At 36.1% G+C, this 25,217-nt stretch overlaps 2 protein-coding genes across 3 annotated transcripts; one reads left to right on the top strand and one right to left on the bottom strand.

Annotated features, from left to right (window-relative positions):
* Positions 1–2,148: 2,148 nt before the first annotated feature.
* On the top strand, positions 2,149–15,505 carry LOC112284630 (uncharacterized). The gene is made up of 6 exons (XM_024524657.1): positions 2,149–2,256; positions 12,119–13,295; positions 13,687–13,766; positions 13,972–14,378; positions 14,575–14,890; positions 15,191–15,505. Exons 1-6 carry the CDS (start codon positions 2,149–2,151, stop codon positions 15,434–15,436), a joined length of 2,334 nt encoding a protein of 777 aa, XP_024380425.1. The 3' UTR covers positions 15,437–15,505.
* A 2,300-nt stretch (positions 15,506–17,805) lies between these two features.
* On the bottom strand, positions 17,806–23,164 carry LOC112278753 (uncharacterized). Of its 2 annotated transcripts, XM_024512469.3 has the most exons (8): positions 22,475–23,164; positions 21,556–21,749; positions 21,192–21,341; positions 20,858–20,920; positions 19,952–20,137; positions 19,292–19,642; positions 18,350–19,091; positions 17,806–18,163 (listed from the first exon to the last, which is right to left on the bottom strand). In XM_024512469.3, exons 2-8 carry the CDS (start codon positions 21,745–21,747, stop codon positions 17,976–17,978), a joined length of 1,872 nt encoding a protein of 623 aa, XP_024368237.1. In that variant the 5' UTR covers positions 21,748–21,749; positions 22,475–23,164; the 3' UTR covers positions 17,806–17,975. The 2 variants fall into 2 exon arrangements, with proteins under 2 accessions (XP_024368237.1, XP_024368247.1); XM_024512479.2 differs by lacking the exon at positions 20,858–20,920.
* Between the last annotated feature and the right edge of the window lie 2,053 nt (positions 23,165–25,217).

Genomic DNA, 25,217 nt, shown 5'->3' on the forward strand with positions numbered 1-25,217 from the left:
AGAGAAGGAGGTGTAGAAGAATTTGGTACTCCATTGGATATTTTTTTAGTAGTGTGTATTGCTGAAACGAGCAATAGTGGCTCTTCAGATTGGCACAAATTGGTCGCCAATAAAGATAACTATATTGTATTTCAAAATCTGACGTTTTCACCTATAATTCAACTAATAAAACTAATTGCAAAAAATAACAGTAAATCGAGGAGCATGGAGAGCTCAGAAATTAGAATAAGGGAAAGCAGAGATTATTTTAAAATGAAGTTGAGCAGAACAAGAAATTCAATGGCGTCAGGAGGATCAACCATTCCAATTGCAGTACAAATGGGTGCACTAGGCAATCATATGACTAGTGTCATGCCACTACCTACTTTTCGAGGATTTTTGGGTGCGGATCCCGATCAACATTTGTCTCAATTTCTTATAGCATGTGTAGTTAATAATGGCAAAATAGAAGATATTTGGCTGAGATGGCTGCTAGCGACATTGAAAGACACAGCGTTTGAGTGGTATAACCGCCAACGTGTGGGACAATTTATCATTTGGGAGGCATTGAAAAATATATTTTTAGCCCATTTTCGATCAATTGGTTTTGAAGAACGTCTTAGAGAAAAATTAATGAACAGAGAATGGTACCAAGGGAAGTGGTACAATCATATAATGGTCACGTAGCAGATATACTTCAAAAATGGCCAAATAACCAAATGTCAAAATCGTTTGTATTGTCCATATTGATTAATGGACTACACCCACCAGAATTGAAGATGTTTGTAAAGGAGGCCCAATTAGCCACTATTGCATCATCTCTTGAGCGAGCAAAAGTATGGGAGGAATGTCACTATGACCAGAACTTAACCGTTGGAGCCACGATGATTCCATCTCAAGGAGGTTATCAAATGACAAATTGGAATGACGCATCGAGAAGTTATCTGGGAAAGAATGATTATCGTACAATTCAACAGGGAATAGTGGATGTCGTTCCATTATAAGCTGTACTACCATCATCATCACATCCGTATGCACCTTATTCCGCGTATGAGAAAACAATACCTACAAAGGAATTGCCAAATGCATTGGTATCAAGGGATCCCAATGAGTCATTGCTGTTAACATTGACAAAAAAAATGGATGAATTGGCTATGAATCTGGCCAAGGATAAAGAAAAAAGGCATAAACCAATGAATGTGCGTCCCAATGTCTAGTGGAGCAATTGTAAGGGGCAAGGTCATTTAGTAATAGAATGTCCTTCACCTCCCCAAATGACTGTACAATGTACCTATTGCGGGGGCAAGCATATTACCACCAACTGTTAGAATTTACGGAAGCAACAACAACTCAGTAACCAGATAATGACTCAACCAACTTCGTGGGATGTCAATCAAGTACAAACAAATAATATGTTTAGTTGGAATGGACATCGAGCGAATAAACAAAATAGGAATTATTCTAATTTCCTCAACTCTGAATTTTACTAAGAAGGTGTATCCAATACTCACGGATTGGCGATGAACCAATCAAGATACCATCAATATCCACCCATGATGAAGCCAATGCCAGACTCTACAGTAACAATGGGTCAACCTAGATCCTTTAATCATTTGACATGGAACAGATTTAGCCGTTATATACCAGTAGAGACACCCATTATCCCTGAAGGAGTTGGCAAGAGACCACTTCGTTGCTATCGTTACAGACAAATCAGATATTATGCGAGTGAATGTCCTAATCCAAGGGCTAGTGATCACTATGCTCTAATATGTGGAAATTGTAAGCAATCTGGTCACACTTATCAACAGTGTAATGCGCCCTTTAATTATAATAATCGGCACCAGCAAATGCAAACAAGCCAACCAGCGGAGGACAAAGGCCCTATTCAATGAGACTCACCAGTACATCGTGTCGAGGTGGTGAACGCAATGCTTACTAGAGGCCAACAAAAAGACAAGAATCCAATTCAGGACATGGATGAACTAATCGCAAGAGAGCAAGTAGCACCATCTACGGTGCTAAATGAACCAATATGAGTATTGGGACGTATCCCAATATTGAGACCTCAACAGACTAAGGAATCCAATTTGGTTCGACGTGCCAATTAGGGGACCATCCAATCCAGGTCTTGTTATGAGCTTCATACCTAGTATGAAACCTGACTCGATGGCAGAACCCAATGAGGTTCCAATTACAGAGACTTCGGTTTCATTCCAAGCAGTTCTGATCTTTACGCAGTTCCAAGAAATGTCCTACCTGTTGAAAGATCCTCTCGTAGGCGGGAATTCCAAGGAAGCTCCAGTTGCTGTTCCAATTTTGATTATAGGGCGGAAGAATATCTTACCTCACAGAGTTAAATTCAAACCAATGAAATGTAAAAGAACATTTGGAATTATTCTCAATATGAAATCCTATGACATTCTGAACGATTTTGATGTTATTCAGCCTTCAATTATAATGAAACAACTTTTGGCTGTAGCACCGGAATGTCGATCTAAATTGAATTTAGCGCTAATATGACGAAGATTCTACACTAAAGAAATTCATGAAGTTAGCTTAATCCTAAATCTGAGAGCACCAACAATCGATGTATCAATCGATGGCATTTTAATTCCAGGGGTACAAGTCGATGGTGGCTCCAGTGTGAATTTAATGAATGCGGATACAATGGAGGACTTGGATCTAAAGCAATTGCTACCTACGACATTGGTCTTGCAAATGGCAGATCATAGTTGGGTGAAGCCAATGGGAATCTTACGAAATATTGCCACTGTAATCTTAGGATTGACATACAAAATCAATTATATTATATTTCAATTACAGAGTTCTACATTATCATATCCCATTTTATAGGGCAAACCTTGGCTTTATCAAGCCAAAGCTAAGAATGATTGGGACCGAGGCACATTGATAATTGAATAAGGTCGTGACCAGATTATTTTACAGATGTATCCAGTACAATATCATGGAGAATCTCAATTGCCAGAATTAGAATTTACATCAGACAACGAGAGTCAATCGATTGAGGAAGATGACGATGCTATAGATTCACCGCAATTTGAAGTAGGACAAAACACTTCAACAACAAAGACAGTAGTCTACCAATGTAGAGGTCCCGATGAATATTTACTGCATCAGAAGGATGCGACTAACTCGGATCATGCTATTGCCAAATGGATGAATAATTCTGTAGTCAATAGAGTCAGCACATTGGAACCAGATTTGGATGGTTTCCATATGTCGAATAATACAAGATATTCAGATCAGGAGAAGATAATTAAATCAAAGGTTGTTGAAGACCTTGTGTGTCAATCTATTAACCTGGGTATTAACAAAATACCACAACTAATTAAAATATATGCCGATATTATAGGTACAGAATTGGATGGTTGAAAATAGTTTTTCGTCCATCACAAATCTACCTTTGTATGGTCGTATGCGGATTTGAAAGGGATTCCAGTTGACGTGTGTGAGCACCAGATTATTTTGGAGGAGGGTATTACACCAGTTCATCAAAGATAACACCGGCTTAATCCAAAATATTTCCTTTTAGTGAAAGAGGAATTGGATAAACTTCTTGACATGGATTTTATTTATCCTGTTTCGCATAATACATGGGTGTCGCCAATCGTGATGGTACCAAAGAAGAATGAAAAAATCAGAATTTTTCAAGATTTCCGGAAACTTAATGCAGCCACCACGAAAGATTACTTCTCATTACCTTTTATAGACAGTATGGATAACATGTTGTCATTATCACCAAGTAGTAAAAGAATAGGAGTGGGGCACCAGTTAAAGTCATTCTATGGTATTGTTTTGGGTTGACTAGAGTGCCATTTTCTTATATTTCTTGTGTTTTCAAGAGTAGTAGTTCCAATTAAGAGTTAATAGTGAGGAGTCGGTCATAAGTGTCGATTGAAGATATTCTAGAATGGATGAATCAGCAGCAGCAACAATTGAAACTTCGGGATGTCCAGATCCTGAAATTGGAAGCTCAAGTCCGTGAACTGGGCGAATACAATGAAGACCTTTTAGCTCAATTGAGGCAAGAGCTAATAGAAAGATTGGAGGAGGACGAAGATTTGCAGTTGGAACCGGAATCGATGGAACCAATAACAAATACTGCGACAATTGATTAATTAGATAGGCCAGAGGAACTAGTAATTTTGTGGAAATTTGTTAAGTAGTTTTTAGATAGGTATCAATTGAGTGTTTACGAGGACGATGCACAGATAGGAGTGGGGCTATGTAGAATAGATATTAATTCGTTTTTGAAAGATATTGATAAAATATATTAATAGTCCATATAATAAGAAATTCAGAAAGACGGATGAGTGATTTAGTTCTTAAAAGTGGTTAATTATAGAATTACAGTTAAAATCTGGAGAATCAGGGGAAAATATATAGGAGTTGTAGAAATTAATTAAGGTGCCAGACTATGATAGTCATGAACCGAGGACCATTGCTAAGATAGTGTGAGCCGAGGTAAGCTTGGTACTACCTCTTTTCTTTTGTTTGTTATTTTCTTTGAATAAGAGGATTGAGAGTTTCTGAATATTGTGAAGTGAATTATGGAATGAAAATGTGATTAGTATTATTTGAAAAGAAGAAAGATTGAATGCTGAAATCTGATTGTAGTTCAGTAGAGAGAATGAGTTTGTATTTGTGTGAAACACCGTAATGTGAATGGCAGTTCTATGTGAAGAATTCGAGTGATTGGAATGAGGGTAATTGTGTGCTGAAAGCTATGAGGACGTAGTATTACAGTTGGAGATTATGAGGGTGAATATATTGGTAGAAATAGCAGTTATTGGTATGACTAAATTGTTGTAAGGAAGGGACCGATAAGGTGAAGGAAGAGATTATAGTTTCTTTATGTGTTCAGATATTGGAAATAGAGACGATACATTCAAGAGGTAATTGATTGTGTGACCCTAACATGAATGCTTAAGCAATTAGTCATTCCCCATGTTTGAATCCCCCTATACGGGTTTATTTCCATTAGATTAATTTGAAATAAGTAAAACTAGCAATCACAAGTACCAAAAGCTTTTGATAGGCATGTTATATACTCTAGTAGGAATTTATACTCGGATTATGATCAATTTCAATTAGCAGAGCAGAGTAGAGACTTAATCACTATAAAGACTCTTTTAGATCTAATACGCATGTATATCTTGCCACAAGGTGCATTTAATTTTGTGGCTTATATATAAAATACAATGAATCAAATTTTAAAAAAATTTGCACCAAAAAAACTATATTCTTTTTAGATGATGTTTCAGTAAAAGATTGTAAGGATAAGACTAAAGATTTGACTTTTGAAGATGATGGATGCTGTACATTTTATAAAAGAATATATTAAAGATGTAGAATACATTTCAAAAAGACTTAAAGAAATAAATCTCACTTTATTTCTTGAAAAGTCCATATTAGGATTTTAAAAAATTATAGTTGTTAGACATTTATACACAAGCTATAGAAGAAAATCAAACCTAGATAAGATAGATACCATAACAAAGATGAAATCATGTATGAGTAGCACAAAGATAAGAAGATTTTTTGATGCTTGTATATTTTATTATATATGGATTTTCCATTATATTCATATTGCAGAGCCTTTGTATTAATTATTGACAGAAAGAAAAGAGTTTGCATGAAATGAAGAAGAAGAGTTGGCCATAGATAGATTAAAAGTGGTTTTGAAATCACCATCAATATTAAGGCAAGTAGACTATAATTGTGGAAGACTGGTGGTAGTGACAATTGACACAAGTCTCCTAGCCACTAGGTGGGCAATTGGATAAGATAATAAGAAAGATAATTGATTTGTAATTAGATTTAGAACAAGGATTCTCACTTAGAGTCAAAGAGCTTATTCACAAGTGAAAAAAGAGCTTTGAGGTGCACTTATTACATTAAAGACTAAGAAAAATTACTTAATAGGTACTCATGTGGTATTAGGGACTGATTGCTTTTTTTTTCTTGGAATGGTTTTTAATTATACTACATTGAATATTATTATGCTTAAAATAATTAATTTCATTAAGTCTTTAAATCCTATTTTGATGTATATCATAGAAAAAAAACTTGATGGTGGATACATTGTTTAGGACTAAGTACTCAAAAGAGAAGGAAAAAAATGCTTGCATAAGAAGAAGATTGAGATTTGGTTCAAGGCTTTATATTTGCTACAAATAGAAAAAATTAAGGTGATGAGATTCTACCCTTCAAAATTGATTTGTATAAAAAGAGGTTGAGAGACATTGGCTTATATTTAAGTATAATAAAGAGGTAAGAAGGTTGGTTGAATAAGACCTTTAAGGATATTAGGCACCAATCCTATAACTATCTTTTACATTATGGGTCCTTGTGGAAGAAATCAAAGAAAAGAGATAGTATGCTATTCAAAAGAGTAAATGATTTAGGGACCAAACTTAAAATAATAGGTGAGTTTCATCATACATTATGGGCTAGACATATAGGAATTTGGACTACCTATATCAAGATCAAAGAACACTATTGATAGAAGGGCTTATACAAGGATGTAGAAGAGTTTGTGAACTCTTATAAAGAGTCTCAATTATAATCCAAGATGAGATATAGAGATGATTTATGGCCTACATATTTACTTGCCATTTATTTTTTTGTGGATAATTGATTTGGTTGCCATGCCAATGGGACTCTAGAGTATAAAGTATTTACTTTTGGTAAGAAAGGAACTCTCTAATTATGTAGAAGAAAGGGCATTGAGGTCAAAGTCTATAGAAGTGGTGTAATGATTTATTTTGGAAGATATTATATGTTGCTATAGAAGCATTAGAAGAATGAAAGTAAACTGGGATGAATATGATACAATAGATGCACATGATTTCTTCACAAGATATAAGGTGCAATTAAAATTATCAACCTCCTACAACCTCAAAGCCAATAGTAAGAATGAAAGGATGTATTGTCCAATCATTCAAGCTTTGTTCAAGGCATGTAGGAATCAAATAAGATTATAGCTCAAGAATTTGTCATTTACTTTATAGGCAGATGGGACCACTCATAGCACAGTTATTGCCTATATACTAGTGAAGTTGATATTGGAACAAAAATCCTTAATACCTACATAGGAGTCTATTCTTTCTTCGTTGTTTTTGTCTTAAGAAGATGACATTGACAAGAAAAGATTGTTAGAACTTCAAATTTACCAACTAAAAAGATTGCTCAAGGATCATGAAGTTGCTACAGAGAAGCTTAAGGTAGTAAGATTGAATAACAAAGAGAAGTTTGATAAAACTCATTGGTTAAAGCCTAAGCCAATTAAAGTAGATGATTGAATTTTGATTTATGATAGTAGTTTGATGGACCAACATTCTACTTTTTATAAGTTTTTATGGCATTGGTTAGAATCCAATATGGCACTTGAAGTCCATAATAATACAATTTATTCTCTTTGAAAATTAGATGGAATACAATTAAAGATTAGAATTATAAAAAAATGAATTAAAGTCTTTAAGCAATAAGATGACATGAATTATATATAAGATTTAGAGGCTTTTGAGCCTCAATATTTTGATCAATGATTCAAAAGTGATACAACTTACAATGACTTTGATTTAGATGATAGTGGTGTTGTAGTCTAATTCTTTGGCACATACTAGAGTATGTACAGGTTTAGAGAAGATGAATATTGTGATGCACTTAATTTAAGTGCATCAAAGTTATTTAGAAGGTAATTAATTTCATTGGTAGGAGAAGAAAAAAATAATACTAATATATTTACAAATTTTAATGGAATTTAGAATAAGAAGTTGTTGGCTTAAATGAATTATTTGAGCTTGAAGGTATTATCTTTTAGGATAGATATCCAACTATATAGTGGTTTAAGGCTGGTATTGGAAGAAATTTAGGGCAGGGATTTTGGAATCAAGTAGGATCTTTTTTTCATAGGAGTTTTTGAGATAAGAGATTCAACATCGATTTGGATTTTTCTATACTACTTCTTATATTTTTATCTTTTTATATTGATATTTAGAGGATAATTAGATCTAATTGTGATATAGCATGCAAAAAACAAGCTATAGCATGCAAAAAATAAAGATATGATGAGGGAGATTCAAGCAAATTTGTGGGAAGAGGTTGCTAGAATTTTTGAACAGCAAATTTCAAGATTGGTTTGGAGTTTTTTATGCTATTTATTAGATTTTCTTCTTCATTATTTTTCTTTTTTTAATTTTCAATGAGATAAACTTTATCTAAATTGAATTAATAATAAGTAAATTATAGATATTTTAGTGAAAAGAGGTTTGGATTTAAGATTAGAATAAGAATTAGGTACATCCTAGTACAAGAAAGAAATTAATCTATAAATTGTACCTAGTCTTTGGGCTGCCTTTTATATTTAATTTGAGACAACATTGTACCTTCTTGCAATCTACTTGTAATCAAAGACTCCATATTCTTTTGAAGAGGTTCACCTTCTTGACAACGGGTTGTTCAAATTGACAAGTATGACATATGAAAATATACATTATTTCATAGCAACTAGCTTGATTGAAACTTGATATTGCCATAGATTGCAATTGATTATTATTTTAGTAGGCAAATATCTTTGGCATTTTATAGTCTTTATCAATCATCATATGGATAAAAGCAAATTCTACTAAGTTCAAAGCATGTGAAGCTAGCTCTAATTATAAACTTAATTGACCTTAATATTTTGATTCAATGTTTAGAAGATGAAATAGAGTTTTTAAGAAAGCCATACTTATGGCTATAAAAAATTTATTTATTGCTTAACATTGTGGTACCTTATAATATGCTTGCATTTGTAGTAGAGCTTATTGACCTCAATTGTAGAAATTCTCCAAATGAAATTATATGTATTTGTAATATGAGGTGCCTTCAATATTTGATATTAAGGCAAGACTCACAATTCTTTGCATTGAGGATGTATTGTCTTATAGTTCAACCAAGCCATTTACCTTATAATTTACTTTAATTTAGTATTTTTCTATCTACTTAGTTTTTTTTGTTGGTTGTCTTTGTTGAAATTGACTAAGATTTGAAGACTTAAATAGAAAAACTCCCTTGATTTAACATTCTTATCAAGTCAAGTCTTAAGAATAATTTTGAGAGAGAAAAAGCTTGTGTTGTAAGAGTATACTTAGCTATGGTAATTTAATTATTTAATAAAGCTTTAGGATTTTTTTTTCTATTTACATTTGTACTTTTAGATTCATCCATTGTATTGAGAAATAACTTCACTTATTTGTGTGTAGATTTATCATCTTTCTTTGAAAGTGTATTGATTGTGCATTTATATTTGATTTAGATTGTACACTTTGTGATTGATTTGTAGTACTTTATATATTGTGTGTAATAATCTTTATTTACATAATAAGAGTGTTACTATAGATGGTGATAATATCACTCATTCATATTATATAATTATCTTAAGGATACTTAATTTAGCTAATAATTTGATTATATTTAGTTAATTTCATTATGAAAAATATTGCTAGGTGTTCTATAGATGCAAATTCCATTGCAAGGATAAATTCCAAATCTATAGTATGGCATCAATGTGTTGATTCTAAATCCCTTATCCTTGTCTTTTTTTTTCTTTTAATTTCAATTTATTCCATTCTAGAAATTCAATAGAATTAGGATTTTAGAAAGTTCTTGCTTAGACACTTCTATTACACAAGGACATCCAATTATTCAAATATAAAAAGTCTAATGAATCTAAAGACTTTACTTAGAAGGTAACAAAATCTTAATTAGAAAAAAGAAAAAAAAAAAAAAAAAAAAAAAACAACAACAACAACAACAACAACAACAACAACAACAACAATTATTACATCTAAAGAATTTTTTTTTAAGTTATGTATTTTATTTTTAAAAAATTAAAATATAATAGTTTTCAAAAATAAAATAAAGATCAAAAAATATATACATATATATTCACATAAATATATCATATCAATATCAAATTATTTTATTTAAATTCATTTATTTTAATTTTTGTACTTATTAAAATAATTTTTTTTAAATATAAGTGTTGGTTTTTATATTTATAAAATAATTTTTTTTGTAATTTTTTTGGATTATAATTGTATATCAAATATCTAATATTTTTATTTAATTTAATAGAAATATAATAATATCTTTTCATAATAAATTTTTTTGATGTATATTCTTAAATATTTTTTAATAGTTATATATATATATATATATATATATATATATATATATATAATCGTTTTTGTTTGATAAAAATCTTTACAATAACAAGGCAATTCTAATTGTACTTAGTTGTAAGATAAATAGATTAAAAAATCATTCATTGAGACAAAGAAGCCTTCTCATTAGATAATTAAGATAATAGAAAAAGTTATATATTGACTTTTCTTAATGAAATTCTCTAAATATTAGCTATTTAAGTTGTTGAAGTAATTAAAAAATTCCTTTACCAAAAATATTGAAGAAATTTTAATGGTTCCATTGTTATTCAAAATTTTATTTGTTTTATTGTTTTTGGATTCATATTTCTTTTAGAGTTGTTGATTTGTGACTTGACAAATTGAAATGTTACAACTATTATGTGCTCAATAGAACAAGTTTATACTAATATGTATATCTATATCTATATATATTATATGTTGTTATATGTTTTATTTATTTAATTGTTGTTAATAAATAAAATTGTATTTGGAAAAATGTATAAAGTTTTAACTTGTCACAACTCTTTGTAACTTGTCTTTTTTACTTTAATGTTCTATATGTACAAAATTTCTTCAAAAACAAATGGTATATCTTTCATACTACAACTTCTTCATATTGAACCTAGTCTTTTTGGATTGTATGGAGCCCATAATTATTTAAACCTTAAACTACGTACTATTTTTCATACATTACTGTCTACAATGATTAAAATCCAATTAAGTCATGGAGGGCGTTTTTCAAAATGAAAGTTGTTCTTCAGGACCACTGTAACTTACATTGTATTATTTTTATTTTTTTACCCATGTATTCTAAATCGTAGTTCTAAAAGATGTAAGATTTAGCAACAAAATATGTCATTATACATTTTCAAAACATGCGGATATATATATATATATATATATACACACATGTAAATAAATACAAATAAATTGAAACGAAACACAATTGTCAAATTCAACCCTTGTAAGTCAAATATGTTGGTTCTCCAATTTTTCAGGAACCTATCAAGTTTTTATGATTGAAATCCTGTTGAAAAACAGTCATTGACAACATCAAAGAAATTCCAGGAATATTAATTTTAGATAGGGCATGAAGTACATATCTAAAAAAAATAACAAGGAAAAAAGTTGCAGTAGGATTTACAAGTCTTGTTTAATATGTTTGGTGGAAATTTTTTATTTATTTGTAAATAAATACAAACTTATCATGTTTAATCAATTTTAATTGACAAACACGATTTTTTTTATGATGCCTCAAATTTACCAAACCAACTAGAAAAATAATAAGTAATTTGATATTTTAAACTTTAATTCATAGTGCTTTTAGTAATTATAGCTTAATTCAATCATTTAGTGATATTTCTATATCACTAATATATAATTTTGTGTTTGAGCTTTTAGAATTTTATTGTATTGCAGATGTAAAAGCAATCATTTAAATTCAATGAATATATATATATATATATATATATATAATTTTATAGTGTAAAAAATCCACAGATATGAATTAAGAAAATAAATCTAATTTTTGATGCAATAACTTGATTTTTTTTAAATGATAAATATTTATTATTACAAATAATGATAATTGATAATAATAAAAAAAATTATATTGATAAAAAAGAGATTCCATTTAGTGAGGATATTTTAATTTATGAGGTTTTACACACCCAAAAGTTTAAACACAATCATTTTAGTCAATTTCACAAAGTAACAACCCCCTTCCCTCTCCCCTACAATTTTCAAAACCATGAATGATCTAAAAATTCTCAGAACGCTAAAACAGCCAAAATTTGGCTAAAAAAACATTATAATAATATTCGTAAACAATATAATTTTAATTATATACGAATTGTGTAGCTACATTGATCCTCCAACTTGGAAAAGCGTCAAACGTGCATGGGAACGAAGGGCCCACGTAGGCGAAGAAGCAAAGCGAGGGGGGAAGGGGAGGGCGGCGACCAAAGGTAGGAAGGGTAAAGGGCGGGGCAGCGGGAGAGGGGGCAGCGCGAGGTAGGGAGGGAGGGAGGCACATCGCGAGGTGCTTCGGCAGCCATTCCGCAGCGGCATTCCGATTTGCATCCCCCCTGCCTGTTGCTGTTGCTACCGGTGCTGCTGCATGGTGGCCGTTGCTGTACGCTATTATCTCTCTCCATTCTTCACACACGCTCTCTCTCTCACACTGTCGGTCACTCTCTGTCTTCCCTGTATTGCCCCCTTATCCCTGTTTCTTTCTCTCTGTGTGTGTCTCTCGCAGTGGGCATCACCTGGATGTGCACGGAGGGTCACTTCTGTCGCGACCACGACGTGCCTACTTGACCGGATTGCAGTACAGTCGGCGTTGGTGGGACGTCATGAATGACTCCATCGCGCGCTCGCGCAGACGGAGGGCGGTCGGGCCGTTGGGTGTCGATACAGAAGCTGTCGCGTCGGGAAGCTTCGTACTGGATCCTGCATTCGGGAGTAGCTTTGAAGAAGGGTTTGCAACGGAGAGTGATCGTCAGGTGTCGGGGAGTGGGATGTGGGGAGGTAGTAACGGTGGTGGTGGCGGTGGCGGAGGTGGTAAAGGGCAGGATAATTTTGGTGTGGAAGCTTTGAGCGATGCGCCTCGGTCGTCGGGGGACCAATTCATGGCGTTGCTTTCAGGTGGTGGTGCATATGGGGGCAGTAATTCGTCTTTGTTCTCGGGGATGCAGATGTTCGGATCGCAGCAGCCGCCGCAGCAGCATGCTGTGGGAATGCAGCAACAGCAACGGCAGCAGTCGATGCAGAGTTTTGGGGCGGGTCTTGGTGGGTGGCAGAACATGTTGGGTAGCCAACAGAGCTTAGTGCAGTCGCAAGCGCTTTTGCAGGGGCTTGGGTTTATTTCAGACCAAGGGCTTACGCTGTCGAATTCGTTAGGTCATCATCAAGTGCCGGCAGAAGAGAATTGGATAGGGCGTGATGGGGATGGTATTCGGAACGGTGAAATGTCTGTGAGTGGGGATTCGAGTGAAAGCGATTACTCGAGTAAGGGGGAAGGGAGTCGTCGACGGGAAAGGAAAGAGAAATCGCGTAAAGGAGGGAATGCCGGAGAGAAGTTTCGAAAGAAATTTAGAGGTATGCCGACAGGACCTCCTATTTCATGTACGAAAATCCTCATTCGTCGGGTTTCTAGCGCTTTCAATCTATTACTGGTAAAAAAAAGTTATCGGGCAAGAGCGGTATATAACACTCTGTGTAGTACTCCGAGTGCTTAGTGTATATTCTGTGTCTCATATTGCAGTTTTCTTAACAGTGGGGTGTCTTCAAAAGATCTTTCCCTTTTTCCTTCAAATTGTAGGAGAGTTTTTTTTTTTTTTTTTTTTTTTTTTTTTTTTTTTTTTCTCCTTAAGTCCCAGAAGGCATGCCGACGAAGTGTTGAGTTGAAGGCGACTTCACAAGAATGCTGTCCTGTCGAGAGTACTCTGACTTAGTTTCGAATCATAACTTCGTCGTCTTGTGAATTCAGGCAACGAGAAGGGAGAAGAAAAAAGTGACTTGTTTAGGGCTGATGGAGAGCCATCGAATTCGTCGAAAAATGGTTTCAAGGTGAGAAATGCCTACCAGAAATCGTAATAGTGCATTAGATATCGAAGCGTCGGTATTTGGTGTCTTCCTTTGAATCTAGCATTGTTATCTTCTCATCGTGGCTTGGGGATTAATTCCAAAGTTGGAACAGAATGAGAAAAGTGAAAAGGTCATGTTCTTGGTATTTTTTACATTCATTCTCATCACAATCTTTTGGCATTCACAGATGAGAAAGGAAAAGCACAAACACAGCCGGCGGGAACGTTCTGCAGCTTGTGGTGCTGGGCTGTCGGAGAAGAATCTAAACGTGGAGTTCCTGGCATCTTCATCAGACTCTGGATTTAGCAGTGATTATTCAGACAAGGACGAGGAGGGCTGGAATAAGAAAAGAAAGCGTGCCGGTCAGGATGCTGATGGAAACATCACATGGACAGATGAATCTGTTAAGTTCCTTTTTGAAACGTATGATGCCATACACCAAAGGCTGTGGAAAGAAAGTAATGGCCATGTCAAGTATCAGAAGAAATGGACACCTATACTGAAGGCCATGCAAGATAAATTCGGAAGGCATTTTTCTAAGAAACAATGCCAAAGCAAATATTGGAGCGTGAGGCGTGAGTGTGCAGATTACAGGTAATAAAATCCAGCAATGTGATCCATTTTAAAATCGTGCTGGTTGGATGCGCTTTTTTCTTTTTTTTTTTTCTCTTTTTTCTTTTTTTTCCTTCCGTTTTCCTCTCTGTTTCTTGATATTGAAGTTATGGAAGGTTTGTCCTGGATTGAGTTACAGATTTATGTGTTAACTTTGTTCGATAATTGTTGATGACAGGAACATGTCTGCCAAAGCTGCTCGCTCTGATCCGTCCTGGAATCCCAGCATAGCAGGAAGAGAACTTCTAAAGCCGAAGTTTTACGATGTTTGGTTTGAGGTCTCTGGGAAGAAACAGGGTATCGTGACAAATTCTAATTCAACAAAGACTGGTGGTGTCAAAGATTGGGGAGCCTCCTCCCGTGACCCGAAGGCATCAGGCCCTAACTTCTCGTGGAAAGTTGTTGGCAAGGATGGACAACCGGGGAAACACAAAGTTGAAGATTGCGGCAATGCACTAAGGGATATGCAGCAGCTTATGCAAGCGCAGCTTCAGGTGAGATTTGCAATCAGGATAAACTGAAGTTGCTTCTTTGCTGCTCGTGGATTTGTATTAGTTGTAAGATTACGAAAGTAATAGCCAGTTTTCGCCTGTTTTTACAAGTCTTGTATACGGGTATATCGTTTCTAAGAAGCCGCGTACATCCATGACCTAAATGAGCTTTTCGTTGTTAAGGGCCTTCAAATTGTTCCCAGAGGACATGTTATAGCTCCATTTAAGTTACATTGTACTCGAGCACAATGTTCTAAAATGTGGAAGCCTTACGAAATGATTTGGTGGTACTTGGCCCTACAGGTTTCCGAGAAGAGAGAGGAGGCCATGAAGTTCCGTGCAGAGCTCATGATGGATCTCTTGATGCAACATATGGAGCACGTGGAGAGAAGAGTAAACAGTTTAGATGATGGTCGGCAACCCCAACTTTACCTTCTAGAGCGTGTTAACCACAAGCTTGAAAAAGTGCTAGAAGGCTTTACTGCACTGAATGAAAATTTGTCCATTGTAGCATTTAAATTTACTCAGAAGCAGTCATCATTGGGATGACTTCTCGTAAAGTCCTCGTGTACAGTAGCTGGCATGGTAAATAATAAATTGGTTTAACTCGTTACTAAAGTTGACGGCTTACTGTTCTGTGTGTGAGGGAGGTAATCTTTCATATATTCCACATTGTGAGTTTCACCTCCACTTTCTGCTGTACGTTTTGAAACTTGTGGATTCAGGTACATTTAACAGCTCTATTTCCACTGCCGCTTAACTTCAACTTTCAACGGGGGAGGATACTGATAAGGACTATACAAATTGCTATATTGATATAATTCTACTTGCAGCTCAAACTTGTGGTAAAACGGTCTTCAAGCTTGTGTAACATCATTGCTCTCCAGACCTCGCACTCCTGTGAGCTTTGCTCTGCTCCAGCTGCTCGACTTGGGCAGACAAGATCCTCCCCCTGAGAGAAGTTATATCAGGTTGAGCTCAACTTCCGTTGCAAATGAAGCTCAAATTGCAATATTCTATTTACCATACTTCTTTTGGTGTTCGCGGTTTTGTTCTTAGAAGTTATTGTTCATCCGAAAGCTGTGTATTATCTGGTGTTCAGACATTAACCAGGTTTCCATGGTCGATTTCCTTGTGGCCCAACTGGTGGAGTACTTGTAGGCAATGGGTTTGGGCGTGACTATCGACAAAATGGAGTGTGCTGCTGGAATAGAAGTCAACAAAAGGACGGCTGTTGCAGGTACGTGCACTTGCACTTTGTTTTACGATCTTTGTTAAGCAAAGTTCTTTTCTTCCGTCCTTATGCACCGCTGAGTCTTCGTTGCAGTCGATGAAGAAGTTGAGGACTCGAGCGCTTGATCTCTCGTTTAGGTTTTGCTTGCGACTGCGTTATTTTGGTTATGTCAGGCTCCAGCTATTAAGGGACAGATGCCAGGGAGATAGAGATGGCGAAAGTCTGGTACATCTCTTTGGTGGTAGAAGAGGAATCATGATTCTTCCGAAGAGATCTATTTCTGCATCCGGTTGGGGTGAAGCCCAGAAATACAAGTTTCTCGACTTAGTTTTTGAAAAAATCCTTGGTTATTACATGTACTATAATGCTTCAGTTCTAGTACACTAAAGTGTCATAAGCTATCACATGAAGGAATTGATATTTCCACCTAGAGTACTAATATTGTCACCCAGCAAGTACTTTGAAAGATGGTTTCTTTAAATGAATATTTGTCTAAGTTTAGGTTTAATTTAATTTTTAAAAAATTGCTTGTTTATTTTTATTATTTTTAATTCAAAATAATAAGTATAGCACAAGGGCCTAAGGTGGAAATAGTGTAAGAAAAGATGCTGTGCATTAAAACAATGTGATAAGAAAGAGTAGTATATTGCTATCATATTTCAATTGGTTAGTTTTGAATTGGTGACCTTTGGGTTCTAGAGATCCACATCTACTACGTGAAATCTTTTTAGTAAATTTTTCACTTGAAGAATAAGTGAGATAGATTAGAGAACAGGTTTTCTACTTTGACTAGTGTCCACTTGTGAATTTGGTAACTATTTTTGGTAGCAGTCCAAGGATAGAAATTTTTGCCAACTATAAATGCATAAAAAGCTTTTCATACGATATATTATGAAAGCTAAAGTAAATTAAAAAATTGATATTTACAATTTATAAATGTGTACTTATATGTACATAACGTCTTGAGGATTTAGTATTAAAGACAATGTGATTTGATGACACAAAAGATGATTGTTATGCAGTGGACAGAAGTAATACACAACGTGATGAGAAGATTTTAGTGTATGTATAAACAAGGAATGACACAAAAGAATATGTTTAAGGGGGGTGAAATTCACCCATGGCTATATATTCTTTAACGATCATACAACTCGTGTGATGGTAAAATAAAAGATTATATTCACTAGAGTGCAAAACAATTTAGGCACTGGAAGGAGTTTAAAATACTAACTGCATAAAAATCGAAGACTCCAAATTTAAGATTCTAAAATGACTAAATAGAAGATGCATTCTGGTGAAGTAGAACATACTATTGACGAGGAATTAGATCAAAAAAGATTATTGCTTTAGAGAACGAAAGAGAATTATGAGCGCCATGAAGTGAGGCATGGTATTTCCACCCTGAATTGTAGTGCGGAACCAAGGCGAGAAACAACCTTGAGATATTATCCCAAATTTACAACAAAGTGGATGACTCACGGGAAACATGTTCATAGCAAGGGCGAAAATCTGTAAAGAAAGCAGAGACACTGTCAAACTAACACCACAAAACAAAACCAAGTCATCTTGATGGTGACCAACGTAATGAGGCCCGCTGAGGCACATTAGTGGTCAAATATCAAAGCTGCAACTCGTTAATAACAACAGAAAGCATCGACAATGCCCCATTTTTGGAGATCAGAGCTGAGGCGTTAAAAATAATTATAAGCCTGCTGCTTTTTGCTCTTAGTATCACACAAACCAGAAAAATATGCAGGATATATAGATCCAAATTTAATAAGGCTCGCTTCGATGAACCAAGGGATGGAGCCGTACATTTGGATCTCAAATGAAAAAAAGCAATAAAAGAAAAAGCTACTTTTCTTTGCTCTGTTGAGTTTGTAGACTAATCTTTAACCGGATGCTTTCTTGCTGAATTCGTGCCTGTTCTTGTACAAGCTGCAACCTCTTCAGAAGCAGGACTTGTTCAGCTTCGCTTTGTTCATGCCACTTGTCCTCCAGTGGATTCTGCTCTCCCAAAGGTAACCAAAGAAGATTCCGGGCTGTTCACACACGCAACGTCATTAAGAATACTTATCTGCCACTAATCAAGCAGGAGTGAAAGTCCTGAAATGATGTTACCTTGTGCAGACAACCAGCAACAAAACATCACTTCAAATGCCTTTTACAAATCTAGTGTCAAACAATCAATATTGAACGAAGACCTAAAAGAAAAACCATCATAATACCTGGAAACGAGGTCTCAGGAAAGTCAGTCCAGCTTCCCATTCCTGAACCTTTCATCCGTCCACCCTGTCCAGCAACTGCTCCAAGTCTCTCCGCAACCAAGCGCAATTCTTCCATAATCTGGGAACTCTTCTCCCTAGCCTCCTCAACTATTTGAGTAGTCTTGGCACGAGTTTCTACTAGCATCTTCTCAGATATGACTAAGCTTTGAGTCCTGGCTTCCTCGACCATCTTTATGCAGGTGCTCCTCATATCTCGTAAGAATGCAAGATTCTCCGCCCGTAACTCATCACTAAGGACTACTTTAGCTGATTGCTCAGCCGGAGGAGTTACTACGTGACCATTGGGCGTTGCACCTCGATTTGAATTGTCTTTTCCAGACGTGTTCAAATCCACTTCCATTGCAGTGGGAGCAGGTTCCTTAACTGGAACAGCTTTTGAGGCTGAGGATTGTTTTTCTGCCGCGACGGTAGCTTCTGTTGCACGATCTGCAGGAAGTGCCGACGCAACTGGCGCTGCTGGTACTGCTGGTGGAGTTCCCTTCACTGAAGGCTGTCCATTGAGACTAGTTTCGTTATTCTTGCTTACAGCTTTCTTCTGTGCAGTGGCATTACCTGCAGTAGGTTGACGTCCTTTGATCTGCGTCGGCTCAATTTCCTCTTCCTCTTCTTCTTCCTCGTCCTCGTCATCCTCCTCTTCCTCTTCATCGTCATCGTCATCACCATTCAGCATCCCCGCTGTGGCCTGAGCAGATTTTACATAACAGAAGAATTGAGTATGTGAGGTGCCAAAACTAAGAAGTGACTAAGAGAAACAGATACAGACCCAGACATATAGATTTATTACTGAGATGACTAATAGCAGCATCAAACATGATTCAAACAATGGTTTACATGCTCCACAAACACAACCAGGGTTAGTTGCACAAAAAACATGAGACCTACCTTGTTTGGGCCCCAAATGGTATGCCAGATTCGCCACAACGTCCCTTCATGTTCGTTCTTCCAGACATTTGTTTCACCCGCCTGAATGCGTTGTGAGAGAGCTTCATAACGTAATCTCATGCGCCTAACCTTTTCACAAAGTCTTTCGATTCGTTGTTCCTTAGAATCGTACTTGTCCATAAACGAAAGCTTGTTCATTAGCTTCTCCCAATATGGGTCTGCCCGAGCAGCTGGAAGAGTATTTCCGTAAACATTATTGACGCGATCCAATTGAAGTTCCTTTGAGAGGGTAGTTTCCTCCTCAGGCAACCATGGTCGAGAAGGCTTAGCTGTCTTCTGTGGTGTTTCTCCCTAAAAGTAAAAAGTCGTGCCAACTGTTACAACTCAGAAGTACAGCAAGGTTTGCGATTGGGAAGCACCGTAGATCGGAGAATACAATTAGCAATCAAGGAAACGCAGATTGACTTGCATAATCAAGGAATAGACCCAAGAATTGCAGACGTACATTGAAAATATTGAAAAAATTAAGGTGCGAGCAGTCTAAACACCAAAGCGGCGTTTCATTAGATTTGTCTTTAACCCACTTCAACAATCCAGAGAAATGTCACCAGAGCTCTGAAAAAGTGCCCAGACTACAGGTGCAATTCACATAATACTCACATCAGACTTGCTCGACGTGGGCTTTGCGCTGTCGGACTTAGCGGCAGGACTCTGAGCTTTCCTCTTCGCCGACTTCTTCATATCGTTCTCCGCAGACTCTTTCGACTGTTTTTCTTTTGGTGCAGACTTGGCTCTTTCTGTTTTAGAAGCAATTTCTTTCTTCTTCTCTGTCTGAGTAATTGCTGGCTGGAAACAAATTTGCAGCAATATGTGAGGGAAAAACTCAGCGGATGGTGAGAAAAACTAAGGCTAGTGCGCTCACAGCAAATCCCAGACCAATGGGGCTCTGAACATATCGGAACATATGTGAATATCGGAACATAAAACTGTCTGCTCAGGGTAAGCACATCCGATCAGAAAATCACTCAGCAGATAAACGAAGAGGAAATCTACTTACTGAATTGAATCCCAATAATCGACACATCAGTACAGTAAACAGTAAACAAACAATGAACAAACTTGACCAAGTTCTGAACAGAGATCTTTAACACCCCGAAAAGATTCCAACTTTTTTTGAAAGCTGGGGGCATCCACGAAGCACAAATGGGACCAAGGATTTTACGTGATACAGCCGATTATAATGGATATTTAGTTTGTCCCAGCTGATTCCACCAGTGATAAATGCAGCCCATAAATAAGAACTTTTAAGACGTCGTCTATCCGACCCAAATTGAAGATGTCTTGTGGTGGATCTCCATGGACCGAACCTTTGATTCCACTACACGAATACCACACTAAAATCCTATACAAAACTTTTTGACTCACTCCTCAGAGACCCCAACTCAGATCTGGTGGATCATTTTACCATCAGGATTACCCAAGATGGCAGATCTTCGAATAAAGATTTTTCAACAGATCTGAGTAGCCTGTAGTCTTTAAAAGAGGTGCTGAGTCCAGATTAATCACCATTGATCTACGATACAATTCGATGAGAGCTTTACTGTATTGCATCAATGGAATAATGGAGATCTGCCACAAGTAAGATAGGGTAAATGCAGAGGCCTTAGACCCCTACAGTAGTATTGACTCGGACCTCCTTGTTATTGATCAGTATGTTAATGTTAAGGAAGAAATATACTACATAAAGCAGGATATGTCAAGTGAAAGAGAATTTAGAACATCCTCTCAAGTTCATAGGGATAAAATCGGTTCTAATCCCGAATCGAGTCCACGCAGCATTAGGGAGATACGGCAGTCAAATGAGAATCAAAATCATGAAAACAAAGTCGTGAATTAATACCTTAGATGCTGATTTCGCTGCAGAGGCTGCCACCTCGGGCTTCTTTTTCTTAATTAGAGGCTCATCCTCCTTGTCTTTCTTCCAGTTGGCCTCTCGTGTCCTCTTCGCAGGACTACCGGGAGCGCCAGGAGCAGATGCTTTGATGGCCGACTGTTCCAGAATTTCCAATTAAACCGGAACTGAAGAGCTTAAATATGTGCTACTGATTGCAGTAATATACGCACATCACAAGATGCAAGGGTACACCATTACAAAATCCCCTAGAGTCTGATCCAAGTGCCTGTGATGAAGATGACACTAGAGAACTACTTGAGAAGTTCAACAAGAATTATCATACTGAATCATGTAGAAAAAAGAAATGTACCTGCTGCTTAGTAGGTAGTATACTAGTCAGCTTTTTCTTAGTAGTATCGGTGCTTTCGTCACTCTCAGATTCGTACTCAGACCCTCCCTCGGCCTGCTCCTCGTCCTCGGTTTCCTCATCGCTGGTCTCTGACTCGTCATCTGAGTCCTTAGGAACGGGCTTTGTCTTTGCTGGTGTAGAACCCTTATCCATGGCTTCAAAAAGAAAGGAAAAGAAAAGAAAGGAAAAAAATTAAATTAAACATAAACAAAAACGCGCGATGATGGATGAGAATCTAGAGGGACGACTTACACGCAATTCCGAGTTGCAAAAATAGACTCACGGAAACGCAATTTTACGTACTCCAAAGACTTCAAAAATATACAGAACTACGTATCGTTCACGGAAGGACATCAAAACTCAGAACCACCATAAAATTTCTAAAGCGATACCATCTGCAACCTGGGAGGGATGTAATTATGGCAGCAGATGGACGCTTCTGTAAGAGCCATTCACACATGCTATGCTAAAGAGCACGTACTGGGGAGACTCAGGAGATTTTACCGGAATGCTCTGTTCTGAAATCATACAGGTCAAGCCAAAGTTCAGAAAAACGCCACAAAGCTGAGAAAAAATTCAGGTAGATTTGCGGTACCAAACAACCGAAAGGCCTCACGAGGCGCCTAAACTTCATTTAAACCATGCACAAAATCATCCGCATCCACGACACACACTAGAAACTCCCCAGATCAAGATGCATAATAACCCCATGCATTATACAACCACGGCAGTGCTACAACTTCAAACCAAACAGAACCCAAACATACACCAGCCTCGAAGTTACTTAAAAAAAAATATACCAAAATCAAGACATCCCCAACCACTCGCATGAACAACCAAACTAGCACCAACACAAAACAAGGGACACAAGCGGGCAAACCTTAAAACTCTCCTAAACCCTGGCACCGGCGCGAGAAAAAAGCTTCTCAAACGATGAGCAAGTCCATTCCACCAGGTGCGAGCGAGGCGAGGCGAGGCGAGGCGAGACGAGCACGGAACTGGTGGCGAGAGGCGAGAAGCGTAGGCTCAGCGCGTCCAGGGGAGGGTTGGGTGGGGAGCGGCACAACAGACGGTTCGTAGCGACAAAGAGTCAGTCACCTGGAAGCGGCAGGTCGATGCGACGGGTCACATGAGTGGAGCTGGGGCAGTGGAGCGCCGGTTGTAGCCCGCAGGATTCGTGTGATGCGATGACGCTGGCGCTGCCCAGCGAGTGGGGGCAGGCAGGGAGCGACGAGAGCGAGGGAGTGACGAGGCGGGCGGGCCGACGCGCGCGCGCGGGTGGCTGCTTACGCCCCTGTCTCCGCGCTGCGCGTTCCACACCCCCCAGCGCGGGTGCGAGCAGGCGCTGGTGCGGACCCGTCGCGACGCCCGTTCGCGCCAGCCAGCGGGCACATTGCGGGCCGTGTACGGGCCACGAGCGGGCCTTCCACGGACGACGACCCAGCTTGCGTCGCGACGGCGGTACACCTGCTGAACCTTCGAATTTTAGGGTTCGCTGCTTGCCCATGACGCGAGATACTTATTAAACCAAGTTGTGTGTGGGAGTGTGAGAGAGAGTGTAACATGCTATTTAAGAAGTTTGTTTTCCTCATGTCCTCGGTGTACTATGTGAAACTTCCATTGGAGATGTTGCCATTTCACTGCCTGTGTCTCTTAAAGAACCAGCAAGAAATCTAGGAAATTGAAGAAGAACTTGTGAAGTTTTAAACGCAACATTGGATCTTTTTCTTTTCTTTTCCACGAGAATGTATGAGCGGGAATAAGAGAATTTTAAATTATTTTAAAGAAAAATCATTTTTGAAAGTGTGATTAAAATATAATTTAAATGGATTTGTACATTTTGTGTTTTAAATTCAAAGAGTTCAGCAATCATAGACTTCGGACTCTCATTTTTTATTTCTTCATTCTTTGTTTTTCTTTTTGTATTTCATTATTTTTGCAATTGCTATTTACATTTCAAACAGTAAAGGATAAAATAGAGATAGTGTAGGCTCTATTTCAATAAGTTCCATCAAAGTAGTAGCAATTCAAAATTATGTTTCAAATGCTTATAATGTTAGTGTTTAATGATTTTAATTTCTATCTTTATTTTTAAACACTATTCATATTTATATTCAACGTCTTCAAAACTCAACAAGTGTCATTCTACAATCTACATATGTCAACATATGCATATATATTGGTTGGCAGTTTTGAGCTTACTTAATTATGCATATTATAACTTATTTCAGGTAATAACAATTAATAATTCTAGCCAACTTATTCATTTTTTGTGTCATTTTAACTTTGATTTCACAAAAAAGATAATACTACTCTTAAATTATTATCTACAATTCAAATTTGAGCACCAAGATATTTCTTTACTGTTTTCCAAAAAACAAATTAAATAATTGATAAACCTTTTTTGGAAGGATCCAAAAACATTTGATAACACTTTTAAGATTATGTGATCATCATTCTTGTAAATTTGCTTAATTAGTCCTGTAATGTCCTTTTTAAGGCGAGAGATACTGATCAAACCAAGTTTTTACACTTTGTCATGCTAAACCTCAAGTATATTGATTGCAATTTTATAATTCTATTATAAAGTGTTGCAATTCCTATTTGTGATTTATATTTTTTTCCTCCATATTCAATTCCAAATTTTTATAAGATGAATACCAAGAAAACTCCAAATTGTCTTAAAAAACACAAAAATAAAAATCAGATGCAAAGAAAAGATTAAAACACCTCAATTGGTATTATTGAAGGGTCTTTTTAGATTTTATTATTATTATTATTATTATATATATGGTACAATTAAGATCCTTATGGCCAAATCTACAGTCAAAGCTGTAAAATTATCTCAATCAAGTATCATGTGAGTTTAGAATATTCTATCAAGACTATTGCAATTTAATCATGATACTTTAAAAATAAATCAAGACTTCCTCTATATTTACATAATGCAAAATATTAGAATAAAATATATCATATATTATCTTATTCTTGGTTTATTGAATTTTTATGATTACTTTCTAATTTTACAAAGTCTTATTTTCTAAATTAAAAATTATTTTTAATTTTTAACTAATTTATTCAGTTAAATAATAGAAATTTACAATCTTATATTATATTCTCATATATTGGATTGATATTTTTAGTAGAAGTAGAATCAAATATAATTTTTTCCAATTGTAAAGTAATTATATGACTTTTTGAAAATATTATTTTAAATTTATATACCAAGTTTAATTAATTTTTATGTCCCTTACAAAATCCTATTTTATAAAAAATTTATAAAAATTATAATGAATATATGTATATATATATATATATATATATACATACAAGCATGCAGTGCCAAAGACATCTACATCACTTGAAGGAACAAAATTAATTAGAAGCAACTAGAGCAAGTTAAATTCGTATTTTAGAAGTATACTCAAATATGGAACAATGGTTACATATTATTCATTTATCATCTTTAGAGAATAAAAACTTAAAAAATATCTAAAATTACCATTAATTTTACATTAATTTTGGATTAAGGTCAATTCAAAATAAAGCATATTGGTAATTTTAAACATTTTGGATCCAAATACTGTGTTATTGGTACAAAGTAGATTATTCGAACTGACAAA

This window comes from Physcomitrium patens, chromosome 1 (genome assembly GCF_059467195.1).
Source record: "Physcomitrium patens ecotype Gransden chromosome 1, ASM5946719v1, whole genome shotgun sequence".
NCBI lineage: Eukaryota > Viridiplantae > Streptophyta > Bryopsida > Funariales > Funariaceae > Physcomitrium > Physcomitrium patens.

Excerpts from the sequence above, each read along its gene's own strand:
- LOC112278753 (XM_024512469.3), bottom strand. The coding sequence starts at position 21,747 with ATGGATAAGGGTTCTACACCAGCAAAGACAAAGCCCGTTCCTAAGGAC. Across the intron at positions 20,921-21,191 it reads CAGCGAAATCAGCATCTAAG|ATCTCCATTATTCCATTGAT; the intron begins GTATTAATTCAC and ends TACTTGTGGCAG. Across the intron at positions 20,138-20,857 it reads AATTGTATCGTAGATCAATG|CCAGCAATTACTCAGACAGA; the intron begins GTGATTAATCTG and ends ATTTGTTTCCAG.
- LOC112284630 (XM_024524657.1), top strand. The coding sequence starts at position 2,149 with ATGGCAGAACCCAATGAGGTTCCAATTACAGAGACTTCGGTTTCATTC. Across the intron at positions 13,296-13,686 it reads GTTTCGAAAGAAATTTAGAG|GCAACGAGAAGGGAGAAGAA; the intron begins GTATGCCGACAG and ends TTGTGAATTCAG. Across the intron at positions 13,767-13,971 it reads CGTCGAAAAATGGTTTCAAG|ATGAGAAAGGAAAAGCACAA; the intron begins GTGAGAAATGCC and ends TGGCATTCACAG.